This window comes from Lichenostomus cassidix, chromosome 2 (assembly GCF_008360975.1).
Source record: "Lichenostomus cassidix isolate B80296 chromosome 2, HeHo_3.0, whole genome shotgun sequence".
NCBI classification, from domain to species: domain Eukaryota; kingdom Metazoa; phylum Chordata; class Aves; order Passeriformes; family Meliphagidae; genus Lichenostomus; species Lichenostomus cassidix.
Genome location: NC_139482.1, coordinates 128,693,833 through 128,715,295, shown reverse-complemented (window position 1 = coordinate 128,715,295; position 21,463 = coordinate 128,693,833). Strand labels below are relative to the sequence as shown.

Sequence of the window (21,463 nt, the reverse complement as noted above, 5' to 3'; positions counted from 1 at the left end):
TTCCTAATTTTTGATATAAAAGGGCTTTTCACATTTTAATATAGCCCACTAACAACCTCCTAGTACTGCTGGTTCTTAATGTCTTAGCAGTTTTTATGATGGACTGGGGTGGAGTTGTTTTGGTTTGCTGTTTGCATGTTTTCATTTAATAGGAACCAGAAAAGGACCTTGATTTTCAGCAGTGATGACTTTAAACCTGAAGTTTACTGACCTAAAGTTCATCCTGGATAAAATACTAATACCTGCTCTTCTCAAATTCTTTCCAAATCCAGTCTTAGAATTGTGCATTCACAGAGCAGCAGTGTTAAAAGGTTATCCCAGTCCCTTGTAGGAGAGAAGTTGCCATCTTAGGTTACAGCTGGGGAAAGGGTCAGGAATGGGTCTAGCTGCAGCTTTGCACGGACTGGAGAAGGTGCTGCCCTTCAGAGGATATTGCTGTGAGGAAAATTTGGGAAATTGCTAGGCTGAAGTGCTGGAGGATGGTCAAAGCAGAGGAGGATGCTGTTTACCTCCTGGATGAGAAAGGAAGTATTACAGAATCACAGAATCATTTAGGTTGGAAAAGACCTCTGAGCTCATGAGGTCAAACCGTTGACTGATCACCACCTTGTAAACTAAACCATAGCACTAAGTGCCACATCCAGTTGTTTCTTGAACACTTCCAGGGATGGTGACTACACCACTTCCCTGGGCAGCCTGTTCCAATGTTTAACAGCCCTTTCCATGAAGAAATTCTTCCTGATGTCCAGCCTAAACCTTCCCTGGCACAGCTTGAGGCTACGCCCTCTTATCTTGTCATCAGTTGCCTGGGAGAAGACTTTACAGGAGAGTGATTGCTTTTGAGAGAACAGACAGGGCTGCCTCAATTGGCCTGACTCAGCATGTTTGCAACAAAACATGACCAAGTGGAGAAAGAGGCGTTTGTAATGCTTGCTCCAGAGCACAAAATAAACAGAGCAAATGTGCAGCTGGCCTGGTAGCAGCAACAGAGCCTAAGCCTTTGCTCTTCATTTGGCAGGAAGAGCTGCAGTGACTGCATAGGAATTAAACATTTTCTTTTCACCAGACCTCTCTGCCACATTCAGAAACACCAGTGATATGGTACAGCACCTGATCTGAAAAGTGGACAGAGCCAGTTAAGATTTTACATTAAGAAAAGAGCCAGTGTGCTCCCAATCCATTACATATTGATTCTTCTTGGTTTGTGTCACCTTGATTATTCCACCTCGAGTAACAAAGAAACCAGGATCCTGAGTGTAACAAATAAAAAGAAAAATGTTTTACTCGGGAATTTAACTGCAGAATTAACCATGATCTGTATCACAAATCAACTTCAAACATGTAAAGCAAAATCACCAAATGAAGCACTTGATGTCAGGTCCCTAAGATTTCTACCATGATGACAGTTTGTGATAAAAAAAAATCCACAAATATTGTTCACATAAATTCATTATGTAGCGTTTTACACTAAAATGCAGGATGTTGTTATACAGCCAAGCATCTGCGGAGATTAGCCCCAATTAAAAAAAATCTCTAGGAAAAGCAGCTATTTACTAGAACAAGGATGAGGGCAGGACAAACTACTGGATGTGTGCAATTGAATCAAGCTGGATGTTAGGAAGCATTATTTTACCATGCAACAAATCAAACAGAAATATTTACCTTGATCCTAAGAGATGCTGATTACAAAGCTAAGTGTGATCGCCCACAAAAAAAACCCCCAAAAACCAGATCAGTATCTTTAAAGTGAGAGAAAGGACTGAAATTATCTGAAACATTCAGTACCAAAGAAAAGGAATTCAGGAAAGCCATGTAGGAGTGTGTCCTGAGAGACATGTTGAATACTGAACAAAGGGGTGGTCAAACACACACTGCAATGACTGCCATGGGCAACAACAACGATGAGGCCAGGAGGAAGATACAGCCAAACCAATAGCAGAGAGAAAACACCAGAGATAAATGTATTTTGTTTTATCCATGCAAACCCATACATATTCATGTGTGGGCTCTCTTCCTTTGTTGCAAAGCTTTCCTCCCACTACCTATAGTCACTTCAATGCTGAATCTCAACACACAGTTAAGTAATTTTTGCACTACAGCTCAATTTCACCATTCTCAAATTCTACATACACACTGCATAATTAAAACCAGCTAAAGCTTTTCCTGACAGTTTTCTTGCATTCAAATATACATGCTCATTCTTCCAACTCTGAAGCATCATCATTACTTGCAGGAAGCCTGCTCCTTGCCCTAAATAGAACTACTTTGCTGATTTATAGGGCATTTACTGTAACTGCTTTTGGGCACAAACAAAGTGGTCTTTTTCCTTTTCTCAGCAAAGAATCAGAACTGTCAGAAGTATCCATTAGCACAGTATTTGTCCAAGAATTTTGTCATATTGGTGTTATTACAGGAAAGACAAGAAAAGCAATCTCAGACAAGGACATATGACTTGGCAGACGTGAAAAAGAGATATCAGCCTAATATTCCAAGAAACTTAACTACTGCCAACAAGCTGACAGCTACAGTTCATGTGCATCTGCTGTTTCCCAGGAACTGCATTTTGCAGAAGTGTTAAGTCAGACACTTCACAATTCTATCAAGTTAAGACATAAAAGAAAAAAACCTCAGCACTCTGAATCCATGTTAAAAAAACCAAACAAACTTTAATATGTTTTTTTCCAAGATCTAATATACAAATACAATGGTAATAATGTACTCTTCTTTTGTAAGCTTGGATGAAATATATTGAAGTCCACTTTTCGCATGTTATATAAAAAATCATCTAAAGCAACCTAGGAAAGAAGAAAAAAAGCTTAATCCATATGGTGCACACAAAAAAATCAGGCATTAAGTTTAAAAAGCAATACTTGAAACCGAATGAGAAACTGAAAAAAAGGTTTGACAGGTTGGCTGTGCTATTAAATGATAGTGTAATCATCACATTCCAAGCATATAAAAAAGTCAAGTTTTGCGAAGATAAGTGTTATCTTTTAGTAGACCAAACAACAAATTATGAAAATAGACAGATTTGGGGCTCTTGCATTAGAACAGCAGTCTATGAATATATAGACATCTTGGGTGAAATGGTGGAGTTAAAGGAGAAGGATTAGAAGTGTTGATCGAAACTGCAAGGTTCTAAAGTCAGGCACACATTATTTTTGAGTTTTAGGTATTACATCCTCCCAAAACAGACTCATGTAGCAGTAGCTAACCATGCTTAATTTGACAGTCTTCACAAATGTATCAGCAGAGTAATGAGTCCATCACTTAAAAACAGTGCATATATCACACCCACCGTACAGAAAAAAGCAGGATACGCCTTCACAGGGACTTTCTTACTGAAAGATCTAGCCTAAAAGTAAATGGGGTAAGGTGGGAGGGAAAAACAAAACACAAAAAGAAAGTACTTATCAGAAGAATTTAACATTTCATATTAAACATCAAGTAATATATGTAATGCTTAGAGGCAACAAACTGTATTATGAGCTTCATCCCTTTTTATTTTGACATCCTGAAACTGTAACATTTAATTCCATAGAAGTTGTACAAAAGTAGTTACACAAAAGTATGTAACACTGGGAGAGGCTTGCTAATATATGATTTGACAGACTTCAAGACTACATATTATAAACCAAGGGAAATTAACATCCATTGTTCCAATGAAGTCCTAAGTTGCATCTGGTTTAGTAAGCACAGTTTAACTTTTTTTCCCCCAATAGAAGAAATTATGGAAAACCAGAAATGCATTTTTCTGAGTGCATCTTTTTGGTTCATTGTTGTCATCAGTCCCAGGAGTCCAGTTAGAGTAAATGCTCTAGTTTACATTTCTGAGACATTGAAATTATCTCAGTTCCTCAGTATTTACATATAAACATCTAAAGCATGGCTGAATCAAATCTGCAATTTAAACTCATATTCAACTCAGTGCATCTAACAGAGGTGAACAAGTCTTCCTGTAATGCATAACTATTAAAACAAAATCCCTCATTTTGCCTTTTCTTACAGGTTAAAACGAACTAATCCTCTATAAATACTGATGAGAATGTCTGAGTTTGTTAGTTTAGGTTTTCATGGACCCTTCTAGACAACTGAGAAAAATCAGCCTGAAACTTTAGGAGGAACAAATTATCAATCTTTTCAGAAGACAAATTATTTTAAAACTTTGAGATATAATAACACGTGTGGGTGTGGGTGGGTGGGTGTGTTTATCTATCTCTAAAATAGAAAAATGTTCTTCCCTGATATAATGCTCTACCCTACCATTATTAATTGTGAGATGAAAAAATAAAGTAGTCTTGTTTGTCCTTCTTGACCCCAAATGGGTTGCATGTCATTCAGAAAGCATTTTATCTCCCTTAGTGAACTGAGTCCATAATGATATAGCACAAATGAGACAAATGCAAAAAGCCAAAAGGGAGACCCTTTTTAACAAGAGGAATTGTGGAAGAGGTGCTAAAGAGAAAGAGGGAGAACGTGTAAATGTATTTGCAGGCTTTCAAAGGGAACACTGTGGGACTCACAGAACATTTGTTATATGCTTTTATGCTGATAAAACACAATTCCTAAGGAAAACTGCTATCTTCATTATCATATTTTGCCATCTGCTGGTCATCAGTTGCAGTGTCAGGAAGACCTGACCATGCTCCAGAAACTTTTCTTCCAAGACTAAGGGGCCACATTACTTCACTATGCTTCATGTAACATGGCTGAGACTCCGTTCAGCATTTCAGATTTATGTCTGCTGGCTGTGAAATGGGCTGGTAACTGTTACCCTCATCCTCTAAAATACATGGTTTGTGTAACAAATGCTGAGATTGCTGAAACCTCTCTGCAGGTTTAAACTTTACCCTACCCTGTAATCCCAACTAAAACAAAGGATAAATGGCTGGAAAGACCCTCAGGCAAAACAAAATGGTGATTTTATACAGCAGAACAGATGCATGTAAAGGCATCAACTCATTAGATTCACCTGAAGTCCTGCAAAACCCAGCAAATGCTGCCAACAAAAGCCCATTTTGTCTCTTAAGGGAGAAAATGTCACTGCCCTTGCATTAACAAAGACCATCTGATTATGAAGGAGGCCAATACCCTATTACTGCAGCCAGTTACGGCCAGTTGAAGTGGTTTGAACACTCTAGAGTTCCTGCACTGTCAACTGTTCATGATGGACATTAGAAACAAGCATTCAGAGAGGAATTCTTTAGTTTTAATTAAGAGGATATAACTCATCCATTAAAAACATAAAAAGGGGGAGAAAAAGGGAGGAGTGCCAGGATCAACATTCAGTTGAATAAAATGCTAATGCTGCCCTAATCTGGTCTCCTTGTGTTTATACTTTTCTGTTTAGTCTCCAATTACATGATCACATTGCGTATTTTCCACAGGACCCTCCCAGTGCATGACACGGGCAGAGCTCTAGGAATGAAGCAGGAAGAAAGGAGGCCTGTTCTGTTCAGAAGCTGGCAGGCATGTTGGGAGCCAGGGGACCAATGCACTACGAATTATCAAATCATCTGAAAGGTTCTGAAGAACCAAATTCTCTTTCTGCTTCTTCCCAAAGTTTCCATGTGATACCAAGAACCAAATTCTAAATATGTGGACCATAAATACACACTGGTCATTTTCTATGCCTTCCATCCCTGATACGAGGCTTTTCAAGCCATGCACTTGGCATTTTTGTAAGCCAAAATTGCAAACAAAGTCAATGGGTTTTATACACTGTGCATTACAGGTTGAAGGGTGGAGAATAAAAATAAGAAAACCAAATTATTTCAGCTTGAACAAAGATAATTGACAGTTTTGATGCTGCATTTGGTCTCTGTTTCCTGCTTCTAAATGGAATAGAGTTCTCTTGGGCATGTGACCACAAAAACTGAGACATCAGTTTAAAGAGCATGAACAGGAATTCCTTAAATGCAAATTATAATTAGCATATGAAAAATAAAGCCCAAAGATACACAGAATCACAGAATGGTTTGGGCTGGAAGGGATCATCTGGCTCCAACCCCCCTGCCATGGACATGGACACCTTCCACTAGACCAGGTTGCTCAAATACCCATCCAGCCTGGCCTTGAGCACTTCCAGGGATGGAGCATCCACAACTTCTCTGGGCAACTTCTTCTAGAGCCTCATCACCCTCACAGTAAAGAATTTCTTCCAAATACCTAATCAAAACCTGCTCTCTCTTCCAGTTTAAAGCCATTACCTGTTGTCCTAAACACCCTTGTAAGAAGTCCCTCTCCGGCTTTCTTGTAGGCCCCTTTCAGATACGGGAGGGCTGTTATAACATGTACACATTATTAACATAAAATAAAAACATCAGTCAGCTAAGTAGGTACTGACTGAACAAACCAGAGATGCTGCATTTGACCTTCAGAAAAGAGATGAAGGGCTCTCCTATTTCTACTGCATAAGATACTGTGACCACAGGTAATGCTGTAATTGAGGATTATATTAATGGTGCAAATGCAGAGATAAAGTTGGCATTTCTTACTCTGAAGTGGTATCTTTCCAGACTACCTTGATTGGAAGCACTGGGTGCAATACTCAAAATATTACAAGTACACTATGTACTTGCAGACATAAACTCTTTACAGTGCTTTTTTTTCCAGACAGAGGCAGACAAAGCATTGCAAATAAAACATTTGTCTGCTTTTGTAATATGCATCAGCAAGCACCTCAGAATGCAGCTAGAATGAAAGTATGAAAGCAAAAACAGCGCAAGACTCTGCAGCTCTTCAGCGCCCATCACCCACTATTCCAACCAACCAAACTCTCCTAATTGACTTGGCTGTGTGCCAGAAGAAGAAAGCACCTTTCTCAAGGTAGCTTTGGGCATGGCTGGTCCTGTTCGGGAATGAATCTCCCCTCCCACACACTAGCCAGCAGTCAAAGGCAACATGCTCTGTTTTCCTGGCAGCCATTCCATCATGCTGTAAAATACCATATGCAGATGTGCTTTCTATGGTGCTGATCCCATGCTGGCACATAGCTGGATTTATAAAAGTCTGCTTTAAGTTTCTCTTCCAGTAATAATTCTTTTAGGCAGCATTTATATATATGAAATTGGACCTGGCTGTGAGCAAACTGTCTCCTGGACATAAAGATAACATTCATACAGAAGTAGTTGCAATATTTGAATGTTTTGTGTGGTGGGATTTTTTAAAATGTAAACTCTCAAAATAATAAAAGGCAAAATATTGGAAATTAAGTAAGCAGCTTTAAGTTTTCTAACAACAAATGCTTTGTGAAGACTAACATCAATTATGTTTATTTAGATAAATAAAAAGGGAGGAATCTCACATGTTCTAGATGAATATGGGCCTGGCTGGCGATGTCATAAATTACATCTCTCACATTTTTCTCTTGCTTGCCTCTTATGAAATCCTCTTGTGAAACTCCATGCTAGACACAGGAAGGAAAATCAAAATCAAAAAAGAGAAAAAACCCTCTATAAATATCAAGTTTCCATTTTTACTTCTCAAAAACCTCTCCCAGCAACCAAGCTAAGGACAAAAGACTAAAACAGCCAAAATGTTTTACCACTACTCTCTCCTTTTTCAATTCCCTTTTTTTTGGGCAGTTGCTTGGAAAAAAAAAATTCAAGAGAACAAAGAAAACAGCTGGTACAGAAACTCTCTGCACAGATTTGTTTCTTTAAAATTCTGTGGTCCGTAAGATAATGAAGCCAGGTTTTAAAGTTTGGGGAACTTAGGTCAGTGTAGATACCCAATTTTTAAAACCATAATCCAAGAATTGATATTAACAGTAACAGCCAGCACAGAAACCATGTAGGCTTTTGAATCTTGAGATTGGTGAGCACATTTCAGGCTTGCAAAAAAACCAACCCCCCAACCCACCCCCAGCCCACAAAACATCAAACAAACCCATCTCCAAAAACCAACCAACCAACTGAACCCTGAACCACTGGAAAACAACCCTTCCAAACCCCAAAAAAACTAACTGAAACTTATTCTTTGACTACAGTGACCAATATTAAGACAGAACATGGCATATTCAGAATTGCATCCATTGCTCACTCCTCTCAGTAATGCTCAGGCATGTGAGAGCTGTATGAAGGTGGGCAGAAAGGCTTCACAGGAGGTACAGACTCCAGGAGGACTCTGCAGCTCTTGCCAGCAGCTGAAATGCTTACAAGATTGTCTGCACAGAAGGGATACAAGCTGTTTTTACAGTTTCACTGCAAAACACCTTCCACGGCAAGGAATGACTGAATTTTCAGACTATGTTTGAATAGCTAAAAACTTGGAAGGCCTCCCATACCATGCAGTCCCAGAAGGGCTGAAAGCAGGGTGCAATTCCTTTCTATAGTCTTATAACCCTGACATATATTAGTACCTACACTTTTTGCAGCTACCCACATTACTAAACTTCCAATCAAAACTTTTAATTGCATTGAAATTATGTTCAGAAAATACTAACACAACTGCCTCAGGCATCATCATAATTGCATTAACTTTAATTAAGTTGAAAAAGAACAGCATTAACATTTAAAAATAAAGACTGGAAATGAAGGAGTAACAGCTGAGATGCCTACAGATCAACCCATGGAACATTAATGAAAAATTTTGAGCTTTAGTCCCATTTTACCTAAACTGCAAGATCTGCTAAATTCCAATGCAAATTTGGCGTACAATTTAAGTTGGAGGACTACACCATCTCCTACAGATATGTATGGAATATAGGCCTATAACTGTCAAATTTGGAATTAAAAAAAAAACACAAACCACCAGCATGTTTATGCAAAGGTAATAAAGAGAAAGCAAGAAGATTGTTCAGAAGTAAAATTTCTCATGCTTCCTTTATGGTGATAGTTAAAAAAACCACACCCAACCCCAAAACACAGAACTCCAGGCACCATTCTGTACGTGGATTTTTATATGTCAAACAGAAAAATTCCTGAAAGCTGAAATACCACCACATTTTATAAAAACAAGCAAGCAAAACCCAAAGAGAAATCTAGAGTTTCTTGAAGGTCACTCCTCTCACCTCCCAAAAGGTATAAAACAGTGACAATGGCATATTACTAGGCCGCAGCAGAAAGAGTTAAAGAAAAAAAATCTGTTTCTTTCTGGCATAATAAATGACGGTCTCATATCTAGCCTTGAGAAACAGTTAGAAACACTAACACTGTTCAATTCCAGACTATTTGCTTCTCTTACCAACATACAAATGTCCATGGGAAGAAAGACCTTTCCTCTTGTACAATGATACGGAGTTGCTCTTAAACAGGTAACTATGCCTTGTGCTTTCCCAATGTGACTAGCTGCATGGTCAGCATGGATGTCCCTCACACCTAAAATTACAGAAACAGTATACTTAGAAACATGCAGTCAGGCCTTTTGAGGGGTTTGGTCCTCTCTGATGGGTATCACAGTCATACTTTAAGAAAGCTAAATGCATTGGCTCACAATAGAACAGTCTATGTGTATAAACTGCATTGAGATCTCATCTCAAGAGGTGCCAAGCAGCAGGAAAATTCATTCATTTCCACATTCAGGAGCAAGATGCCTCTTGTTGCAGTATCTGCAAAGTGTATACTTAGCAGAGCAGCACCTATTGAGATGTAACACACTGGTTCACAAACCCATTTTCATTGGCACATCCTCTCCCAGAATAACTATTCCAAGAACTGCTTTTCCTGCCAGAAAGTCATTCAAGTGTGAGATTCCTGACAAGCATTAATGCTTACAGTGTGGTTTCATGATTAGCTGCAGTTGATTCATCAGTGTAATGAAGCCAAAGAGAATGATCCACAAACCCACAACCCCGTATTTCTGCCCCCTCCCCTGTGCTGTCAGGAGCAGCGAGGCAAACTGGATCAGATCACCGAAACAATGGAAAATTAACTTTAGTTACTGCACTGTCACACATCTGTAAAAACTGAAAGAGGGAGATGAGTGGGGCAGAGCAGCACCATTGCTCTCCATAGCAAAACCATACAAGTTTGACTTAGACTGATTATAAGGCTGACCCAGAATATGAAGAAAATTTAAATTTAAGTTAATAAAACCTCTAACAGAAGCAGCATTCTACAAAGAAAGATATGAGGATACAGGAATTACAGCTCAATGAACCTAAGTGACATCTGGAAATGATACTGGGGATACCAGATTCACTGCAGAAGCCTGTCTGGGTCTTCAATGGGTCTCAGAAGCCTTTGTGAAAGAGTGACCATACCCAGACTACAGGGACTGATTTTGGCAATGGCAGCAGAAAGCAAGTGTGGCTTAGAGGAATCAATGGATATTATTTAGTAACTACTGAGGCAATTATTTAGAGAGCACAATTATTAATATTTTTAAATGACTGGAGCTGAGAGGAAGTACCAGGACTTTGGACAACACGATTACCAGTCAAAATGAGCTTGACAAAAGAGATAACCTGAAATAAGCATGAATAAAACAGCACTAGTACTGGGAGAGATACATACTAACTGGAGACTGGTCAGGAATGAGAAGTTTAAAAAGCACAAGATATTCAGCAAACATGACCTGAATGAAACCACATCTACCTAGTATAGAAAACACCACTGATGGGCAACACCAAGAAAGCAGCTGTGTTCAATTAGTTTCTCCATTTGTGGGGGAAAAATTCACAGAAGTTAACTATTTAATATTTTTGCTTAGATATTTTGTTACATTTGTATATTTAAGAGAAGTTAAATATGACAACAGGACACTTAGAATATCCAGAGTCTCCATACAGATTTTCAAAAACAGTATTATCTGATTTGCATGAGGAGTGAGTGACCCAAGCATGACTGAACTTATTCAGGATTTCTCAGAATGGAAGACACTGGCATTTACCATACTCCTACATTTCTTCAGTCAGAGATTCAGAAAGACTTGCAACGTTTCCCTGATTTCCTACTGAGGAAGCAAACATCAGATGTTAAGAAATAAGTTCCTTGTTTCTTTCAAAAAAAAATGTGCTCACCATCTCTGTCTTTTCACTTCTCTTTTTTTCCATTTTCTAAACTTTTTTAAGTATCAGTATTTACCTTTCATCAGACTACTCTGATAAGCAAGAGGAAAATATTGCTACTACAATACTAAACACTAAATAATAACAATAAAAATAATTTTCTTTTTTTTTCACATCTGAGCTCACACAGTGAATACTTCCACAATACAACAGACACCTAAATGAAAATTACCCTTTTCTTCACTACAAAGGAACGGCTCTTTCCCAGTCCGTGACTCTTACATTAGACATGACGCAAAAAGTAGCTCTTGGATCACAAGGATCATCTTTGCTGCATTTTTTATAGCTATTTAATTGTTGATAGTTTACCTACTTCTAGGAAGAGCAGTGGATTCAGACCCAAGTTTACAACATCACGGAGGGAAGTTTACAGATTGGAAAGTTGGCTGTTTCAAGGTAATCAGTGTCCATCACTGAATATAGAACAGCTGGAGGATACCTACAGCACTTTGTATTCTAACAAGTAGTACAGTCAAAATACAGTGAAGAGCTGAATTTACCACACTCTATAAGAGGAGCAAGAAAAGAGAAAACAAATCAACAAAGAACTGTAGGAAACTGCACTTCAATGAGCTCTGCACTGAGCAGCTTCCAAGGAAAGCACACAGTTCTAGGACAGCTGCAGTAAGAACCCACATTTATGGTTCAGCATTCAAAAGATATCTGAAGTACTACTTAGGACAACTTCTACTGAAATTAAACTCCTGTTGAAAAAGAAAGGGCTTTTTGAAATATCAGTAAATACTGTACTTGCACTAATGAGTCATCAGCAGAACCCAGAAAGGGGAAAACACCTACCCAGCATTTCCAAGGTGAGGTACAAGAGAGCACTCTGAGTGTTCTCAGCATATGTTTCGAGCTCCTGGATGTTACGGTATGCTCTATCATCCAAATTCTTCTCCTGTAATAGAAACACCAAACTTCAGTAGAACATAAACATAATTGCTGTTCATACAGGCTTATTACTACAGTCATGTCAACCCAATGCACTAACAGAAACAAAAAAAAAAAATTGAGAGACAGAGGAGACAAGAGTATAAACCCACACAGAAGCAGTCATTAAAGTTTATAGCAAGTCTAACAAATAACTATGTACAACTGCAGCCAAGTCTGCTTATACAAGCAAATACAACTTTTTCCAATAAGATGAACTCAGAATTCTCCATTAAAAAAAAAAAGATACTGCCAAAACAAAACATCCTATGGTATTCTTACACTATAGGGTTATCAATTTTAATATTTAATTTGCATCGGAAACAGAAATTTAGATAAATAGGAATGTATTTTTCAAATGCACACAAATTCTAAAGTCGTACGCAAACCACAGATTAATAGAATCATAGAGTGGTTTGGGTTGGAAAAGACTTTAAAGATCATCTATCTCTAACTCCTCTTCCATGGACACGGAAACCTTCTACTAGACCAGGTTGCTCAGAGGATCACTCAAGCTCTGAACACCTCATAGAGAGCTCACAACCTCTCTGGGCAACTTGTGCCAGTGCCTCCTCACCCTCATTGGAAACAATTTCTTTCTCAGATGTAATCTAAACCTACCCTTACTCAGCTCAAGGCCATTTCCCCTCGTCCTATCACTATATGCTCTTGTCAAAAGTCCCTCTCCAGCTCTTGTAAGCCCCTTCTAGGTACTGAAAGGTGCTCTAAGGTCTCCCCAGAGCCTTCTCTTCTCCAGGATCAACAGCCTCAAATCTCTCAGCCTGTCTTCACAGGAGAGGTGTTACAGCCCTCTGAACAACTTAGTGGCTCTAACAAATAATACACCCAAAATAATAAAATACACCCAAGATACAACATCCTCCAGCATTCCTCCTGTCCTAGTGGTTTTTGTGGTTGAAATGTACTCGTCTCAGGACTAAAAAATAGTCTTAGCATTAAGAAACTCTTAAGTCTTTCGTAGCAATGACCCTCTGCAAGTAACTGACCATCACTTTTCTCTAACTTCATGAGACACTAACTTCAGCAGTAAAATTAGCTTAGGAGATTCCTGCCATCTGCTTTTCTCTCTTGTCCTTGTGTCAGTTTGCAGCAGCATCACTGTACCAGTGATATTCTTGCTCTTATTTCTTCCCAGAAAAAAGGTGGCTATTTTAAATTTCATGTGATTTGGATGCTCCAATTTACACCACTGCTTAGAAAAAACTCCACAGCCGTGATAACGAGTAGCATGAAAGTGTGGCAGAAGGGTTCAGATACATCATTTAATTTTTGAGATTTTATATCCACATCAACTCACAAACTACATCAATTCAAGGCAAAAATAAACAAAGGATTTGTTTTGTGAAAATTAGCCATTTTCACAGAAAGAGCAGAAACTCTGAAGAGTAGCATCAAGTGGGAATAAAAAAGAAATACAGGAGCATCATTTTAAAGAGAAATGTGACCATCTGGAAAAGATTATTTACATAAGCTTTTGTTTTACACACGAAAACATAAAAATAAGAAAAAGAAACCCCAAATATGACTAAAGCCAGAATCAGACTCTGAACAGTAAATACTTACTCTTTCATCTATGATCTTCATGAACCACATTTTAGTCAAGTTATGCCTCTTGACAGCCTGAAAATTATCAAATAAAACCTCCATGTTAATGTATACAAAGTGATGGTAGTACTGCATTCTGAAGGCAGAAATACATTTTAGATATTTAATACAAGAATTGTATTCACTGGGTTAAATCAAAGTGGCATGTCAGTGGAAAATGAGAATCTTCTTCAAATACAAAAATTTTCAACTGGCATTTACTGCAAGTTGCTGCACACAAAAAATGACATACCAGACATCAATCCAGCTAACTAAAAGCATTTCTTTAACAATTAAAAATATTTTTCATTCATTTCAAAAAATGTGGTTCATATGTTCCTACAAAATATTTGCAGACAACTATGTTCCCTTTCCAAAAGGAACAGAGTTTCCTCCAGAATCCAGCAATATTTCCCCTGTTAATTTTCATGAAAATGTCAGTACAACACACCAATACATACTGTAAAGACAGAATGCTAACAAAGAAATATAATGAATGCTATTGGTTTGCTTAAAAAAAAAATCTCACAGCATCTCATATTCATGCATTCTTCTTTTGGCTCTTTTCTTGTACTTGACTTTCTTCCTGTGTCACTTCATTCTATCAACTCATTTTCAATCCTCTTACTTACACACTTTGAATTTTTCAGAACATGTTGAGAGAAAGGCTACAATCACACATACAAACATGTATAAACAACACTAATGCAGCAGGTTTCTCACAACTTAGTCCTTATAGCTCACTTTCAACTTCTTCTTTACATCCATCATATTAGTAAATATTTTTTCAAGGTTTGACAAGACCAGATCTTGTTGATTCAATAAATTCTGCTTAAGACAGTACTTGGTACATGAAAAGGCAAATTTTAAGTTACAACTACAAATGTCGGTTTTGAGACTCATTTGTTCACCTCGGGTATCATTTTGTAAATTAAATCCTTCATACAATAACAGGTCAAGACTTTAAGGACCAAACTCAAATATGCTAAATTACCCAATTTGTACATTACATCCATTTTGAGTTACCTTCATTCAAACACATGGGCCCTCATTTCTCAGAAGTTTTAAAAATTGGCTTCCTCCACAGAAGTGAATGGAGAATTAGACCTCACTTTTCATATATTCAAAATGGACAGAAAAGAAAGATCAAGCATCATACAGTTGCTCTGTACATTTATATTAAAGTCACCAAGAGCTGAGCTATTAATAATTCTAGAAATACTATTAACAGCTATTTATCTACCTTGCTAGTGCATAAAAATATGGAATCCAAATGCAAGTATTCTGGGATATACAAGACTTCAGGAACACATTTAATATGATAAATTAAATTTATTCTGGAAAATCAAATTGTCTTCATATGAACTCAACAGCAATGAAAGAGTATACACAGAATACACTGTGCAAAGACATGCTAATTCTGTTAACAGCTCTGCAATACTTGTGAGTTCAGGTGTCTTTCCAAATCCTTCTTTCCAAGAATTGCGGTGTCTCAAGAGGGAGGGGGTAAGTGAAGAAACAGTGTCTTAAGAGCTTATTTTTACTTCTCATTTATCCTCTGACTCTGTTAGGTTAATAAATCACTTTGCAACTTGAAGTTTTCGTCCTGTTATGCCCTTTCTCAGTGCGTCCTCCCACCAGTGTCTTATCTCAAATCATGAGTCTGGTGTGTTTATTAGTTTTTTTTCTCTTTTCTGCACAGCTGCAGCAGAAGAGAGAGCAGAGAGAGCAGATGTCGTAGGTGCCTGGCATTTGGCCAGGGTCCAACCATGACAGTGAGAAAGGAGTATGACTGGCAGTCCTAGCTGCTGGAAAGGCTTGCAATTGGTATTCCAATATCTGTATTACTTATATCTGAATGCTGTACTGGTTTTGGCAGAGACAGAGTTAATTTTCTTCACAGTACTTTTAAGGGGCTGTGTTCTGGATTTGTGCTGGAAACAGTGCTGTTGATTAGATCTGATGCAACACAGCACACACAAAACACTGACATTATTTCCCACAGTGATGTTAAATTTAAGTCAATTTTAGGACAAGAAAGATGTATCTCACCCTCCACAGTTCTGTAGCAACAGGCTGATGTGGTGGGTTATCACTGTATATGTCTTCCACAGCCTCCCTCCAGAACTGCATCCGCATCAAACCTGTAGTCTTCTGAGTTATGGCATCTTTAATCTGGAAAGGACACATCTGGAGTGAAATTCACAGTGTCTTTAAGACACTTGGTCTATCTATGCTGAAAAAACAGACACAGGACATAGTCAAACTCAGCAGGGAAACAGCTCAGTTCTGAACTGACATTTATTCCTCACAAAGCTTAGGAATAGTACATAGAGTAAAAACAAAATCTTCACCACAACCTGATTTTAAAACCCACAGAGATTAAGTGCCGGGTAACCCCCACCTTAGCTTTCATCCCAGAAGGAAAAGAAGCAATGGTGACAACAGTGAGGGAGGGCACACCACAGGTTGCCAGAAGCACAGCCTACAGAAGCTGGTCAGGGGTTTTGCCTGGTCAGTTCATTTCCTGGATCACTCCCTTCTGGCAAGTATTGTCAACTTTCTTGGATGCACTGGCAGTTTCTGGCCACCTAGCAAAGGGGAGAGACTGCAGCCACTCCTCTCCCTCAACTCTCTAACAACAAACTTCCCTCCTGGCAGCCTTTTCATCATCTCGCTTCTGCCAGCAAAGACCTGGCCCTGATTATATCATCCAATTTTTTGACAGACCTCATACACTTAGGATTTAGCTGCACTTTACCATTCAGTCACTGCATGTGAAGCCAGGATTTAGATGCAATCACGTATCAGTATCAAGAACCACTGCCTGATTGTTGTAATTTAATTTTAAGATGCACAACGAAGAAAAAAGAAAAACTATACACATAAATAAAACAATTTGGGCAGGCTGGCTACTGTCCATGGGCCATTCAGGACCGAAGGTTTGTATTACACTATTTATTTATTGCCCTTTACAGTATGAAAGTTAATCTTGGCAAAACACCACCTACTAGAGAAAGAGTACCTACAGGTGTAATTTTGAGTATCAAAATTGTTACTTTAAATTTCCAGAGTTCACAAAGGTATTTTAATACCTGCCTGAGCCAGTTCCACATTGAAAGCTCTCAAGGCAAAAGCAGAGGTTCGAGACTCTGCAGGCAACAGCAGAGAACACAGAAACCCTTCATAGTCACGCTTCCTATAAAAGAATCAAAATGCACATTTGTTACTTATAGTTCTAAGTCAATTGGGTGTGCTATTCCTTAGCACTGAACTCCTGAAACAGTACCAGTAAGTTATAGCTCAAAACTCTGACTTCGCAAGAGTAGCAGCTTTTAAGCTTATTTTAAAATAAGACCAACACCAAGAGAGAGGGGAGGCTGTCTGAACTCTCAGTGCACCTCTGAAATCCAGATCTCAAGATATCTGGCTAAAGGCATGAAGCAATGCTGTGGCAGAACTGCAAATAGAATCCGGATTGTCCAACTCGCAGATTTCTGTTCCAAACACAAAACCACGTTTCTATAAAAGATTGTGCTTTGGAGCTTGGCAAAAGAGTGCTTGCTTAACCATTAAGTTTTTGTTTACTTGCAGCTATATTCAAATCATGAAACCTCTGGGAGTTGGCAGTTTTGCTGCAGGTAACTTGCTGCCAACCCAGAGTGACTTGCCTTCGTTTGGCCACGTGGGTGTGCCACGAAATTAAAAACAACACAGTGCTCAGAATCATCAACTACAAAATCACACATCACACCAGCTAACAGAAACACCTGACCACCCCTGAAAAGCTAAACTGCTTGTTTTGAACAACATCTCGTGTACTTTCTGATAAGCCTGAAACCTGATTGTTCCTTAGAACAAGATGTACTCCACTTTTGGCCTGCAGAGTGGAGAAGCAGGTTGTCAAGGAAAACACATGTACTTATTTTCATTAAGTTTGCTGTTCTTGCATGTACTCATATTTCTTTTGAATATGATCTTAAAATAGCAAAGCCAAACTATACCCCAGGGTTATTAGGGTTGCTACTTTTAGCATCAAACAAAAAGGAAGTAAAGTTTAACAGAGGGGCTTAACCCTACAATACACAGCAGCTGAAAACTAGCAAATGCTTAGTTTCCACAACTGTTGTCAAACTCTTCTAGAGCTTGATGCAAATCCAGAAATATCAACCAAAAAATTACATTCTTTAGTTTTACCAGGCTTTAAAGAACACTTTTGTATTACAGAACAGATGTGTTAAACCTCCCTCAGTTAAGACACTTTCTGAAAATATTATCAGCTCAAAACCTAGTATTTTTTTTCAAGATTAGCTGTAGAAATATCCAGTATTGCTCACCCTAAACAGAGCTGCAATGCTCCTCTTGGAGCATTTTGGATTTGACAAAGAAAAAGGATGTTTTGGAAACATTTTCCCAGTTCCAGTCTGTCTGTGTTGTTCATACATCACAGAATCACCTATACTTTCAGAAATGAAACAAAGACATATGTTACACAAAGTACACAGCAACACAATAGAGAAAACTATCTTCCCTCTGGTAATGGTGTTGACATGGTGGGGGTTTTGTTTGATTTTTTATCAATTATTTCAAGTTTAACAATTTAGTGCAGCAAATCCATTAAGCCTCAGCAAAATGAAGTTGATACTGCTATAGATCATGTTCCACCCCAACCCTCTTCACGTGTGAGTGTAAGGAACGAAGAAAGGAGGGAATGACCTTAAGTCAGGTCTTGAGTGTTTTTCATAGTTCAAATAAGTGCAAGCTTACATATGAACCCACAGAGAGAAGAAAAATCAGTAATGGCCATTACTGGACTTTCCATATAATGAATTTATAAAAAAGCTATCAATCAACAAGCTTGTCATTGAGAGCAGGCATCATAGACAGTAAAGAGACATAAAACATATCTATAAGAGAAACATATTTTTAGTCAAATAGCTTGAAGTGAACTCAGTTTTTTAATAGAAAAAAGAAGACCCAAGAGACAGAACATCTTACATATTGCAAAAATAAATATACATTATTAAAGCGTAACTCAGTTGTACTTCCTAATGTGTTGGAGACTCAAATGCAGAACTAGGGAGTTGCTGACACTTGCATAGCCCCAAGTGTTTTATTTTTGTTTGAATAATAATTACTTCCATTTATTTTTTATAATTTATTATTTCCATGCAATATATGAGCTACTGGGAAGAGCCACTTCAATCAAATTATGCCAAAGGCATAACTACCTTTCATTTTACTATTCTTAATGCTTGCGTATTTTTCTAATTAGTCCTTTTATCATTTAACTGAAAAAACATATTTAAAAAGTTTTAATTCAACCATCTGATTGGAACCTAACTACTCTGTTCACAGTTGCTTGTTACTGAAAACATTTTACTTGCAGATGTTAATTTCACCTGTATATTGACTGTACACACAGCCTCTGGTCTCCTGAGAATCAGAAAAACAAATCCTTGGTAGAATAACTAGAAAAACAAAGCTGTGTTCTGAAAATTGTGAAAAATGCCATGTGGCTATGCATTCTGGTGCACCTGTACAGGTCAGGTGCTTGGTGCTGCACTGATCATTTTAGATTGTCCCATTTCTTTACCCTTAGTTTTCCTACCTCAGATACTACTGTAGACCACACATACCATTGTATCTTTTACAAGTACCAGTTTGGAGAAGATAATCCTGTTCCACTCTAACCATCTGGAATAACAGTATCCAGATCTAGGTCTTTTTACTAAAAGACTTGTTTAACATCTTAGTTTACAAAGAACTGAACTCCTGGGAACTAGAAAGCAGCCAAGGGGCCTTGCATGTTGTTTATGGCCCAGAATCCAAGAAGGAAAAGTGGCCTGACCTGGAAGTGTCTGAGCTACACTCCTGCTTCTCTTGGAGCACTTTGGATTTGACAAAAAAAAAGGATGTTTTGGAAACATAACCTTTCTCCTGCGTTCAGGATAGAGAATGTACTGAGCTGCTCCAGCTGTCAGATGTCCTCAGCTTTTTCCCATTTTTCCAAGGAGCACTCGGGATGCTTGGCTATTTCCCAGTAGCCAAGAAGATCTGAAAACACCCATTATTTTCAAACATCCACTTCGGTGATCGCGCTCTCCCAAAAACCGATACAAGGAAACAGAAACGTTCAATACTTCTTAAGAAATGCAGCTGCGAAGGGGCGGGCGGAAGGGAGGGCATTGCCGGGGGAGGCTGCCCAGGACGGGCACGGAGTCTCCCTCTCTGGAGACATTTAACACCCACCTGGGCACGTTCCTGTGTCACCTGCGCCAGGGGACCCTGCCTGCCTGGGTGGGTGGTTGGTTGGTTGGTTGGTTGGACTGGATGATCTCCAGAGGTCCATCCCAACACAAACTAATCTGTGATTCTGTGCAGACTAAATCATCCACGCAACTAAAACGTGCGCCTGGTTTCCACGCTCCCGACACGGCGTGGTCCTGCCGGCCCACCGGCGCCGGCCACACAGGCTATTTTCGGGGCCAGGAGAGCCCGAGGGCAGCCTGGGAACCCCAGTCATCCTTTCCGGGAACTCGTCAGCATTCCCGTCGGAAGGGAACCGCTGCCCAGCCTTCCCGGGCCCGACTCGCGGCTCCGCTCTGCGCAGCCCGCACCCCGCGCCTGCAGCCCCCGCGGTGGGCACTCACCGCACCAGCTCGGCGCAGTACTGCACCGCTCCTCCGGCCGCCGGCCCGCTCCAGCCTGCCGCCGCCGCCCTCCCGCCGAGCCCCGGCGGCTGCGCCAGGCGGTGGCCGATCCCGCCGAGCCCCGGCGGCTGCGCCAGGCGGTGGCCGATCCCGCCGCGCCACAGCGCAGCCCGCGCCATGCTGCCCGCCATGCTGCCCGCCATGGCCGCCCCCCTCCGCTCCGGGCCGCCGGCAGGGGGCGCCCGCGGCCGGGACGCTGTGGGGATCGCACCGCCCTTTGTGCGCCGCCAATGGCGACCAGCACGACCCGCTCGCCCCAGCCTCCAGCGCCTCCCGAGGCGAATCGCTCCGCTCCCTGCAAACCAGGCACTGGCCGGGGGCATAGTGGCTGGAAAGTGGCCCAGCGGTAAAGGACCTCGGGGTGCTGGTCAGCAGCCGGCTGAACAGGAGTCAGCGTGTGTCTAGGTGGCCAAGAAGGTCAATGGCATCCTGGTCTGTATCAGCAGTAGTGTGGCCAGCAGGACCGGGCAGTGAGAGTACTCGGCGCTGGTGAGGCCAGACCTCGAGTGCTGTGTCCAGTTCTGGGCCCTTCAATTCGAGAAAGGCTTTGAGGGGCTGGAGCGTGTCCAGAGAAGGGCAGTGGAGCTGGAGAAGGGTCTGGAGCACAAGTCCTGTGAGGAGCAGCTGAGGGAGCTGAGGGTGGTTAGCCTGGAGAAAAGGAGGCTCAGGGGTGACCTTAATGCTCTCTACAAGTGCCTGGAAGGAGGTTGTAGCCAGATGGGGGCCGGCCTCCCAGGTAACAAGTGACACAACAAGAGGACATAGCTGTAAGCTGTGACAGAGGAGGTTTAGGTTGGACATTAGGAAGAATTTCTTCACAGAAAGGGTGATTAGACATTGGAATGGGATACTCAGGGAGGTGGTGGAGTCACTGTCCACGGAGGTGTTTAAGGAAAGGCTGGGCTTGGCACTTAGTGCCATGGTCTAGTTGACATGGTGGTGTTCAGTCAGATACTGGTCTCAATGAACTCAGAGGTCTTTACGAACCAAATTGATTCAGTGATTCTGTGATTAAATTTTTAAACCTGGTGCCCAAAAAACTCAAGCTGAATTGTAAAAGCCTCCCTGGTTTGGGCAGTGTGGTATAGGAGCAGCTGTGGGACTGGGAAAAGCCTAAGGCTGGTGTGCTGTGTGAGGGAGAAAGGCAGAGCCGTTCTGCCCAGGCAGCAAAACTGGCCCCAGGGATCCATCCTTGGTAAAA

The 21,463-nt window shown here is 40.2% G+C and overlaps 1 protein-coding gene across 1 annotated transcript; it reads right to left on the bottom strand.

The window, feature by feature from the left end:
- Nucleotides 1-2,640: 2,640 nt before the first annotated feature.
- NDUFAF6 (NADH:ubiquinone oxidoreductase complex assembly factor 6) lies at nucleotides 2,641-20,420 on the bottom strand. The gene is made up of 10 exons (XM_085053251.1): nucleotides 20,340-20,420; nucleotides 20,203-20,300; nucleotides 16,649-16,748; nucleotides 15,602-15,724; nucleotides 13,529-13,585; nucleotides 11,810-11,912; nucleotides 9,187-9,320; nucleotides 7,307-7,408; nucleotides 3,299-3,355; nucleotides 2,641-2,795 (listed from the first exon to the last, which is right to left on the bottom strand). The coding sequence occupies exons 1-10, from the start codon at nucleotides 20,403-20,405 to the stop codon at nucleotides 2,667-2,669; spliced, it is 969 nt and encodes a 322-aa protein (XP_084909377.1). The 5' UTR covers nucleotides 20,406-20,420; the 3' UTR covers nucleotides 2,641-2,666.
- Nucleotides 20,421-21,463: the final 1,043 nt, after the last annotated feature.

Bases quoted from the DNA above. Each gene is read 5' to 3' on its own strand.
- NDUFAF6 (XM_085053251.1), bottom strand. From the start codon at position 20,405: ATGGCGGGCAGCATGGCGGGCAGCATGGCGCGGGCTGCGCTGTGGCGC. The intron at 20,301-20,339 runs CTGGCGCAGCCG...ATCGGCCACCGC, and splicing joins GCGGCGGGATCGGCCACCGC to CTGGCGCAGCCGCCGGGGCT. The intron at 2,796-3,298 runs GTGGGTGTGATA...CTTCTTTCCTAG, and splicing joins ATCCTGCTTTTTTCTGTACG to GTTGCTTTAGATGATTTTTT.